Source organism: Siphateles boraxobius, unplaced genomic scaffold, assembly GCF_051911475.1.
Source record: "Siphateles boraxobius isolate OS27281-9 unplaced genomic scaffold, OSU_SipBor_1 8, whole genome shotgun sequence".
Classification (NCBI taxonomy): domain Eukaryota; kingdom Metazoa; phylum Chordata; class Actinopteri; order Cypriniformes; family Leuciscidae; genus Siphateles; species Siphateles boraxobius.
In genome coordinates this window covers 39,708,648-39,720,000 of record NW_027509208.1, presented here as the reverse complement: position 1 = coordinate 39,720,000, position 11,353 = coordinate 39,708,648, and the positions used below count along the sequence as shown (strand labels likewise).

General features: G+C 37.4%; 1 protein-coding gene across 4 annotated transcripts in view; it reads right to left on the bottom strand.

Annotated features, from left to right (window-relative positions):
• cd109 (CD109 molecule) overlaps positions 1-11,353 on the bottom strand; it is a 33,622-nt gene that overhangs the window by 15,062 nt on the left and 7,207 nt on the right. Inside the window, exons 6-20 of one of the 4 annotated variants that reach the window (XM_077220810.1) lie at positions 10,532-10,571; positions 10,373-10,454; positions 10,206-10,299; positions 9,982-10,117; positions 9,737-9,846; positions 8,395-8,670; positions 8,179-8,277; positions 8,048-8,110; positions 7,290-7,466; positions 6,169-6,321; positions 5,566-5,655; positions 5,392-5,461; positions 4,600-4,705; positions 337-451; positions 144-257 (exon numbers count right to left, since the gene is read on the bottom strand). In XM_077220810.1, coding sequence (XP_077076925.1) covers positions 144-257; positions 337-451; positions 4,600-4,705; positions 5,392-5,461; positions 5,566-5,655; positions 6,169-6,321; positions 7,290-7,466; positions 8,048-8,110; positions 8,179-8,277; positions 8,395-8,670; positions 9,737-9,846; positions 9,982-10,117; positions 10,206-10,299; positions 10,373-10,454; positions 10,532-10,571 — 1,725 coding nt within the window. The remainder of the gene's footprint in view (positions 1-143; positions 258-336; positions 452-4,599; positions 4,706-5,391; positions 5,462-5,565; positions 5,656-6,168; positions 6,322-7,289; positions 7,467-8,047; positions 8,111-8,178; positions 8,278-8,394; positions 8,671-9,736; positions 9,847-9,981; positions 10,118-10,205; positions 10,300-10,372; positions 10,455-10,531; positions 10,572-11,353) is intronic. The other 3 variants (XM_077220811.1, XM_077220812.1, XM_077220813.1) reach the window with 3 other exon arrangements.

The window sequence follows — 11,353 nt, the reverse complement described above, 5'->3', positions numbered from 1 at the left end:
TTCACAGGAGTGTCCTGAAAACAAACATTTTATTAATGTTACTGGAAGAATGTTTGTTCATAACTTTGGGAAAACATTGCCAAAGTTCTGAGAACATTCCCTGTTAGCTGGGTTACTGACTGTTTTACAAACACAAATCTCACCTCCAAATCCTCATCCATATAGTTAAATAAATGGACTTCCAGCAGTAGCAGTTCCCCACGGATCAGGAACGCCGGGAGATTCAGTGACAGGAAGAAATCTTTGAACACGGTGAGCTGGGAAACAATCTCCTTTTTAATAATCAGTTATACATACTAATATTCAGTGATAGGTAAACTGTACACAATGCCTCACCTCTGCAGGAGCGCTGATGCCCAAACCCAGATTCTCTGACATCACGATGGCAAAGGCCACCCAAGAGGTCAAGCTGTCCGGCACGGTCACCGGGAAGGAAGCCGAGGCAGAATTACTGCAACATAATGAAAAACAGACATAAATGAGTCAGTTGCTTGCATAAAATGAATATGGGTACAGACATTGTTCTGAAGGTGCCTTCTGAAACTATACAGGATGACTGATAGTACTGCGCTCTCTTTTATAGGGGGAAAAAATTGCTCTCCATTTCGTCTCATTGCTGTCTAGAATAATTTATTAAAGGGGTCATATAATGCCATTTTTATACAAGTTGATATGATTCTTTAGGGTCTAAATGAAAAGTTTGTAATATACTTTAATTAAAAATTATCTTTAGTATTGTAAGAAAACACTCATTTTCTTGGGTCAAAACCAGCTCTGTTTTTAAATGATTCTGTGGGGCGTTTTTACACAACACACGTGGAGTGTTGCCTTGACAACAGTTGAGGATATCTTTTGGAGAAAGAATGGCAGCAGGAGTCTCTGAGGACACATCTGTGCAACCGTATCAATTTGAACCGGAGTCGGACCAGGAACAAGATGACGTTCAATGGGTAAGGCTCGAACAGGACGTTTCTGAATGGTTGGTTAACGTAATGTCCCTTTGATCTATCTTTGTATGTACTGGTAGGGTAACGTTAAGAGTAGTGAGATACGAACGCTATGTGTTTACTGATGTATACGTTAGTTCTTTGACAGATTGATGTTACAGCTAATGGTCATGAAAAACTTTTTTTCGGTAAATGTAGGCTTGTCAGTGATGTGTAATGTTATATTTGCAGTGTTAGGTACAACTGTCAGAAATGATTCGTGCAAACATGAAAGCATTGACTTGATCGTTGGGAATATTCCCTTCAAAAATAAAACCCAGCCACTGCGTCTTCAGCGGTTCGAGTTTAGGAACACCAAAATGACTGCTGTGTTTGTTATAACTGTTAATGCAATAACTACAACAGTTATCAGACGGTAGATTCTTTATTGTTCCATCACATAACACAGCCGATCTACCTCTCATAGAACGTCAGACTCAACAACCACAACAAATAACCGCGCTCACCCATAAAAGGTGATCTTCACACATGCGCAGTAAAAGAAACATAACTTAACAATCTCCCTTTTTTTTCTTTATGAAAAAAAAAACTGTTCAAGTTTAGAACATAAGCATTTGTTATTATTATAACAGGATAACAGGATAACTTAAGTACCTCAGTTTAAATGACTAGACATTGACAAAACATAAGCAAATCCATTCACTGCTTAAGATGGCAAACACCTGTGCTGAGGGCTTTCAGAAGGCCAAGTGCAGATTCGCCCTTTTTGGTCAAGCAGTTAGCTAGCTGCTCTTTAGTGGCTGACCACAAGATCTGCTGAACAGTTCCAGAGTGTATAAGCTCCTTCATACTACTGATTTCTAGGCGGTTACTGATTTCTCTTTTCGGTTACAGATTTTGTAGATTTGAGAGCATCAAGAAGAGAATGATTGTCTATTACACACACAATAGGCACACTGATGCATGAGCAGCCACCAGTGGTAATCTCAGAGTATAGTGCAGCGAGGAAAACTGCACTGTCAACTCCATCTGCAAGTGCCAAAGTCTCTCCCGCTAAGGTACTCCGTACAACTCTTCTGATCCGTTTTGACTGCCAAGATACAGGTGAAAATTTTCCATTTTCCCCAATAAGCATGATGAAATGACCACCCTGTGTGCCACCGTCCGGAAGATTTCCCATTGAGGAATCACTGTACACCACCAGTTTAACAGAACTGTTTTCCCCTAAGTACTGGAACCTCAAGATGACCTCTTCTCTCAGATTCACACAGTAATGTCCTGAAGATGTTAGTTCAAGTTTAACAGGTTGTTTAAACATCGTTGCTTTGTCACGTGCAATGTCCAGAACTGCACTTGCTCTTTTCAATGAAGTCTTGCTTAAAAGCATTGGTATTTCTGCAGGAACAACTTCCGTCTCTATTTTGCATCTGGTATGTCCTATCCTTGCTGGAATGGTAACTTTCCTTGTGGAATAAATAACCTTGCCATCACCAAATCTGAAAGGTCTTGCACTTTGTCATCTATTTTCAGTAACTCACTCTGTGGCAGCCCACTTGTGTAATCTTCAAGCCATTTTTCTCCATACACAGTTCTTGTAATGGCTGTGTCAATCACAGATGATCCTAAAGCCTCCACCATAAAAATGTCTGTGTTAGACAAAGATTCATTTGAAAACAAAGTGATGTTACATTCTTCAACGTCATCTTTTAGTCCTTCGTCTTTTGTCAGTCTTACATGTTCCTTTTTATTTGAACAGTCCTTTGCCCAGTGATACGTGCTTTGGCAAATTGCACATTTCGTTCTTCTTCCATATTTATCAAGAGGGTTTGTGCCTTGAGCTATGGTTTGGGGTTGTTGTGTAGTGTTAGACTTGTGTCCCCGTTTTCCTGAATATCTCGTGTAATAGGCAGTGTCACCATCTGTATTTTGCAGTACACTGCCGCCCTCTCGTGGTGAAGTAACGTTATCTCCAAAAATTCTTTTCAAGGCTGATTTCATATCATTGAAAGAAACGCTAGAGCAAGCTGTAAGTGCTAACTGTTTATCTTTAAAGGTTGTATCAGTGATTTCTGGCCCAAAAATAAATGTCTAATCTTTCCTAACGATCCGCTAGCTGCCCGCCCCATAAGCATGCCGTCCAAAAACCGCGTCTCTGTAGGCAGCCTAGGCTCTGAGATTTGCACACAAAAACAAATGGGTACAACCACCACTCAAAACCAAAATAAACAGTGTTCCAACCAATCACTGACAGGGGCGGGTGTTGCTCCGATTTCGCGTCCAGCCGTGCACGAGCGCAAAACCTCACAACACCCGCCCCTGTCAGTGATTGGTTGGAACACTTTATTTTGGTTTTGAGTGGTGGTTGTACACATTTGTTTTTGTGTGCAGATCTCAGAGCCTAGGCTGCCTACAGAGACGCGGTTTTTGGACGGCATGCTTATGGGGCGAGCAGCTAGCGGATCGTAAGGAAAGATTAGACATTTATTTTTGGGCCTGAAATCACTGATACAACCTTTAACAGTAAGTCCGGCTGTATCAAGTAGCTTAAAGGCTAGTACGGCATCAGGAAGCTCCATTTTGAACTTACGTAGCCTGTTGTATCGACGTTCGAACTCGACGATGTATTCCACCATAGAAACACCGCTCTCTCGAGTGATTCGGTCAAACTCCGTGTACGCCTCGTACTGCCGATCTTTTTCTTCTTTTAAAAATACAGAGTCCAACTTCGCTATGAGTGTTTGCATTCCCGTGTCATCATTCAAATCCTCAGCGGAAATTTCCAGAGCACTGTCCCTTGCTCTGCCCGTTAGTGACAGAGTAACTGCCAAGGCTTGTTTTTTCTTTTCAAGGTCAGTAACGCGTCTCCAAATTTCAATCTCATTTTTCCAACTTTCATAAGCCGTCTTCTCGTCAAACGGTGGGGGATTTTTGTAATTCCCAGCAGCAGCCATCCTCTGCTACCAATGTTAATGCCATAACTACAACAGTTATCAGACGGTAGATTCTTTATTGCTCCATCACATAACACAGCCGATCTGCATCTCATAGAAGGTCAGACTCAACAACCACAACAAATAACCGCGCTCACCCATAAAAGGTGATCTTCACACATGCGCAGTAAAAGAAACATAACTTAACAATTACACCCAAGAACAGAACACCACAATCGCTTAGACGCCATTCTGCTCCAGCGTATCTACAATGGCGGACTACGATGACTGACAGCTCGCTCAGGGTGGGTCTGTGTTGAAACGCTGCTGTCAATCATCAATCGTGGGAGGGGCGTCCGATCTAGTGACGTCACAAAATCGAACGGCTCAATTTGAGGCAGGGGAAAACATAAAAGGAGATTAAAACAAAAACACTGGATGGATTTTTATCATTATATGATGATTGTGTACAGGCACTGCCAACACACATTTCAGTACAATCAACTTGTAAAAGTGCATGTACCATTATATGACCCCTTTAAGACATTAAAGATATATCTCAGAGATTGGTAATTTTTCATTCTTAAGTGATTGTATAGTGTAAACAATCAAAGTTATTGATCAGAAGTTGCTTGATCATAGCTCTCAGAAAGTATTTTTAATGCATTTAGGTATTATCCTTGTGAAAATCAGCTCAATGACAGACATATTTATCCTCGTACCTCATATTAGCATCCAGCCAGATCCAGGTTTCAGGAAAGTCTTTTCGCTGTCTAGGCTCTTGAAAACCCCCATCAGGCATCTGATTCAGATAGAGTCCCTCCCCTGCTGTGGAACCCATGAGCATCAGTGAGAAAACTATTGAACCAGAAAACACTACAGGCAAACCATTGTTTTTTCAGGCACTGGTCAATTTTGAGCAGACTAGTGGAAAGAAAACATCCAAAATACACATTTAAGTGGTGTGTTTCAAGGATCAGATCTTGGTCCACTACTATTTCTAATTTAAATCCTCTTGACCAGATCATTAAACGTCATAGACCTAATTTTCATACCCAAATTTATTTTCCTAACTAATACAGTCTTTCCAATCTGGGAGTACTAAACTGAGAGTTCTGCATCTTCGCGATATTGTTCATATAAGTCTTTCACTTAACCATAAAGATGCTGAAACTGTTATCCAAGCTTTCATAACCTCTAGACTGGGCTATTGTAACTCCTTGCTTAGTGGCCTACCAGCTAAATTCCTTAATCGCCTGCAACTGGTACAATATTCTGCTGCTCGTGCCCTTACAACAAGTGAGCTGGAATATTAATGTAGATATAATTTGGTCTTGGAAAAACTTGAGAAATGTTTGAGTTCATATTGAGATCAATATGTCTTGCCTTAAGAAAATGTGAGGGTTGCAAATCTCGTCGATGTGACTGTGTTTTGGGTGGTTGCCAGGGCGTAACTATGTGGTTGCTAGGGTGTTCTGAAGGGTTGCTTGGGGAGGTTTAGCCTTAAAACTTACGAAACGAAGGGAAAAACTGACTCTTTTCCTGATTCAGCCTGGCATCTGTCAGAACCGTGACACCGCACATCTGCAGAATGAAACAGGATCCATAAACCATGTGTGAAAAAGTGATACATTTCTGTTCCTGAGATAACAATCAAATATCATATGACATTCATGTGTCTGATCTACCATGAATATGGAATACGGATCTCCCAATTTCATGCTGCTGGAATCTGTATGGGCCATCTCTCTGCTGTATGACATAAATTCTTCAAGCACCTGCAAAACACACACACACACACACACACACACACACACACACACACACACACACACATACAAAAGATCATTTTGCTGATCTTAGATCAGGACAAGCTGCTCTGGAGTCAGTGTTTGCTGATCACAAACCAGCTATTGTTATAAATCACATCCAGAACAACAAACTGAACTACACAATGGTGTCTGCATTATCAAACCCGTTCACCTAGTTCTGATAAATACAATTACTCTCAGTTTCTTCCTTTTGTCAACAAGTGAAATCCAGGCGTGGTGTTGGCATTTGGTTACATAGGATGACCAGCCTTACTTATCATGAGATCTTTTTGTGGGAACAAACAATCGTGTAAAATCCCAAAGATGATTTCCCACACTTTAAACCTCAATACACTGAACGAGACAAGACATCAGTTGAGAGAGTTTGGAAAACAATGGATCTCCATATTGTCCCAGTGCTGATGTCTCAGATTATTCTGTGAGCGTAAATGATCTGTAATCTCTAGTGGACCATATTACCTTCGTCTCTGTAATGCCATTGTCTTTGTTGGAGTCCATTGTTGCTTTGTCCACAACCAGAATTCCCACCAGAGATCCAGGCTCGGACACAGAAACGGAGAGAGATACAGATTCTGCTGGCCCGGCGCGATCCTGACTCCAGCTCAGAGATACCTGCAAGTCAAATTCATGATTATTATGACATTACAACCCATTTTACTTCTGTAATAATGTGACACATTTCAGAGTGGAAAAGGATATTCAACAAGAATAATTCAATATTCTAATAACTGCATTTAAACTATAATTCGGTTTCATTTAATTGCAACTGACATTAAATGAAGAGTCCAAAAACATTACATTCAGTTTGCACTTAATTAAATGAACGTATATTATTTCTGTTATTAAAAGCATGCAAAAGCGTACTGAACTGTACTGTCAAATTATTTCACAAATTAATTTCATTGTTAAATGTTTCATCGAAATATCAGAAAATAATACTCTAATAAATATATTAAATAATATGCAAAATAGTATAGTTGCATGCCCACATTCTGCACAATTGCATTTAATGGGTTACATATAATTCAATAAATTAATAAAATATAATTTGAGAAAAATAAATTTGACTGAAATTTCAGAATTGCAGATTTTTTTCTGTAATACATTCTTTCTGTTTAACCGCATCATAGCATTTTGTCCTTCATATAATAATTGTTTGATCTTTCTGACATCATATTTAATGTACTGACATCATTTTTTCCTAATACAGTCTTTATCAGTACTGGCTTTGTCAAGCTCAGCAGTTACATTTTTGTCTTAAAATCGACATATTTCAGGATATTCAACAAGAAAATCCATCAGGAATTGAGTATGAAATCCTAAAAGAATAAATCTTTTGTTATTTTCTTACTGTAACTTTTATTATATTAACATTAACCGGCATTAAATCATAGATAGGAAAGATAACCCACAGTAGTAGCCTAAAACAAATACTATTTATTTATTATAATTTATTAATTAATTGAAGAATAAAATGAATCACATTTAATGAATATCCACCCTAACCTTCTCTAAATTTGTATTTCCAAACTATTATATGTAATGCCGTGATGTTTCTGTTGATGTTCCTGAACTCTTACTGTGTTTCTCAGTACTTGCGTGAAAGTAACTTGTAGAGCATCATTGACGATCTCTCCGTCCGGAAGCGTGTAGTACACCGTCACACAAGCCAATGGAGTCCAAGACTGATCTGTGTTCAGACTGAAGGAAGAGGAATTTACCGTTCCAGCATCCACCACCCGACCGCGGGACATCACCTACAAAACACAGGCTCATTCTCACAAATGCCCAATGGACTTACTACGGATATCATTAACAGGATACCCGTGTGAAAAAGAATAATATTGTTAAAATGTAACGAATTACCACAAAACATCCTTTGAAATATGCAATAACTAATAAAATTAAATAATTTGACATAGAAAGTCGAAATTATGAAATACTATATAAAAATTGTGAAATTATGAATATAATTTAATATTATAATTTCAACATCAAAACTTAGTATTTCATAATTTTGACTTTTTCCTCATAATTTCCCCTTTTTGACATACAAAGTCACATTTTGTTATTCAACATTTTGACATTTTATGTCATAATCAAAATTTACCAAAGCAATTTTGTCAATTATGACAAAAGTCAAAATTATGATTTAGTATGTCATAAAATTATTATTTTTTTCTCATCAAAAATGACTAAGTATGTCATAATTATGTCTTAGTATATCAAAGTTTGACTTTTAATGTCATAATTAAGATTTACCAGAGCACTTTCTTTCTTATGTGGCGGAAATGGGCTTCCATATAAAATGGATTATCCCTTGATGGAAAATACTTACAAGGTAGTGGAATCTGGTCAGGTTAAAATTGCTCTCCAAAGTCAAGAACAGCGGCTGTCCGACCTGAAAAAGTCAGTGAAAACTCAGTGAGTCAAAAATAACAGCTGGATATACACAAACAAGTTGAGTACCTGAGGCTCGCTGTCTCTGTGAAGCTGTATGTAGGATCTACTGGGTGAAGAATAACTCTTGTAGAGCTGAAGACGCTGGACTGTGTCTTCAAACCGGGCCTGAAACCAACATCAGGAGGAAGCACTGCTTAGTGCTTGGCTGCATCCCTATTTACATACGTCTACTATGCATAACGCATATCAAGGCAATGAAAAATGTGGATGAAGTGTTCGCACCTCTATATCAAGTGTAGCAACGCTGTCAGAGAGCTGAACCTGAAATGACATCACCCCATCAGCAGCAACTGGAAGCTGGATTTCCTGGACTGGAATATCATACATGGGAGAGAAGCTTGACGCCGTTGTGCTGTTCATCATGCGAGGCATCATGAATTCCTTCTCGTTCCACATCCACGTCCAGGGGCTGAACTTGTGCTGGGTCACCGCCAGCTGGACACTTCTGCTCTGTTCTTCAGCACTCAGGGCCCGCTTGTCAAAGCTGGTTAACTTCACCTGGTAAAACAGAAAAACAGTTTAAAAGTTTGAAAGAATCAATCTCATAAAGCCTCTTGGTCATGTCTGGGTCATATTTCTCTAACTAACTATCTAATTCTAACTAGCCAAATAAATAACTATTGCATAAAGATAATTTACAAATATTTTGCATTATGACATTATTTTGACGACAACTAAACATATATTATGTATAAATAAACAGGTATTATATTATGATTTATTATTTAAATACTGTCATTAATGTGAAAATAATTATATTTTATTTAAACGCTGTCATTAATGTGAAAATTAATATTTTATATAAATGCTGTGATTAATGTATAAAATAATGATACAGTATAACATTTAAATGCTGTCATTGATGTGAAAATAATGATATTTTACATAAATGCTGTCATTAATGTGAAATAATTATATTTTATTTAAATACTGCCAGTGCCAATAATGAAAAGAATTATGATATATCATCTAAATATTGTCATTAATGTGAAAATAATTATAAACACAATTAAATAAAAACATTTTTATATATTTATTCTATATTATTTCTAAATCATTGTAGAATTTTTGGACTCATTTTAATGTATGCTAATTTTAATAAATAAATCATTACAGTAGCATTGTGTAATAAAGTAAAAGCATTGCAATAAGTAAAACTTACTTAAAAGTCTTACACAATTACGGGTAATTGTAATGATTTCTTCTCTCTTTTTTTACAATACAATAAATCTTAATGTTTTTAAAATAGGCTTCATTTTTATGTAAAATAAAATTTCTTATTTTTATCTTTAATTTTTACAGTGAAAAATTACCTGTGGCCATGAGTCACAAAAAACAGCTTAGACTAGTCTTAAAAGTTAGTCATCTAAATTGTTTCTTCAAGACTGGTCCTAACTGTTTTATGTCAGTTACATAAACCCATTGGTTATCTGCTAGTTGGTCAAACTAGTTCTTTAGACACGGTCTTAACATAGTGGCCTCTGAACACGTTCACACAACTCACCAAAATTCACTCAAAATATGCATCAAAATGTAATGCTAATGAATTTTCTTCTGTCTTTACCTGAGCAGTGAAGATCATGGAGGGTTTAATGATTTGTGGATGTTGCAGAAACTCTAGATTATATTTATTATCCACAATAGAAACCCTCACACTACTGTTGCATGTTAAACCTGCAGGCAGAGAAATGAAAATCAGCTCAAATGAGATATGAAAAGGACATCTTTATTTGTTTATTAATTTGCATGCAGATTGGTTAAAGTTATTTCATAGCTGGATACATCTAAAGTAAACAGGACGGGACATACCTGTAACGCCCTCTGTGACGTTCACGGTTATGTCGATATATTCACTTGGTCCATATCCATCATAATATGAATATGTGTAATCAGAAAAGGGTTTGTACAATAACCCATCAAATGTGATGTCAGCAGATCCGTCAATCTACACCGGAAATATCCAGTCAGAATTCCAGTTAAACAAACGTAAACTTTAAAATTCAACCGTTTGATTTTGAACCGTTTGTACTCACCGTTTCACTGTATTCAGAACGTCTATCGAGGCCACTGAATACATGAATATATGTCACAGACATCAGCCCACTGACGGGCTTCCCATAAAAATATCTGAGAAAAAGAGAACAAGTATTGTTTGTGTGTTTCTGATTAATAATAACTATTGTTCATGACAAACGCTCACTTTGCTGTGACCGTCCCAGTCAGTGTGTCTTCATAATGCAGCATTGAGGGGACGTTCACCTTCACCTCAAATCTAGGAAGCACTGTAAACATATATTTAAGATTAATGTCTGGAAAAAACATGGATTATAAACGATAAGTATCATATTTGAAATCTCACCGTAGTAGTCCACAATGATAGATCTCTCCTGTATAACATCCTGCGTGTCCAAAATAACAGTGTTTAGGAAAGAGCAATAAAGCTGGAATTAAATCAATATAGAACTAAAGGCCCGTTCACACCAAAGGCGATAAAGATAACGATAAAGATATCATTCTAAAAATCATTCTCAATATTAAAGAATTGCAGAGTTCACATCAAAACTATAACGATATCGGCACAGAGAAAGGATATCGTGATCACTTTCAGAACGATTTTTTCCAGCTGATGAACGCTAAAAAAAATTGAGAGCCAATCAGAATCCTGAACTTGAGCATTTAGTGACCGACAAGCACGCACTTAGAATAAACAGAACGATATCCGTTGGTTTTTTTTACAGTCAATGGTGTGAACTAATATAGTTATCTTTATGGTTGGTGTGAACAGGCCTTAAAAGGTTAGTTCAACCAAAAATGAAATTGAACCCATAATTTACTCAGCCTCAACCCATCCTAGGTGAAGGGCTATATGCCATTCTTTTCCACCCAACAACAATCAGTTATATTAAAAAATATCCTATAGGTCTCCAAGGTTTATGATGGGAGTGAATGATACATTTCATTTTGAAGCCCCAAAAAGCGCATCCATCCATCATAAAAGTATGCATACGGCTTCAGTGGGTTAACAAAGGCCTTCTGAAGCAAAGCACTGCTTTTTTTTTTTTTAGAAAAATATCCATATATATAACTTAATAAACTATAATGACTGGCTTTATGTGAGTCTAGTTCTGGTGGAAGAGTGACCTCTGACCTGACGCATTACGTATTGATGAACGCTGAAACA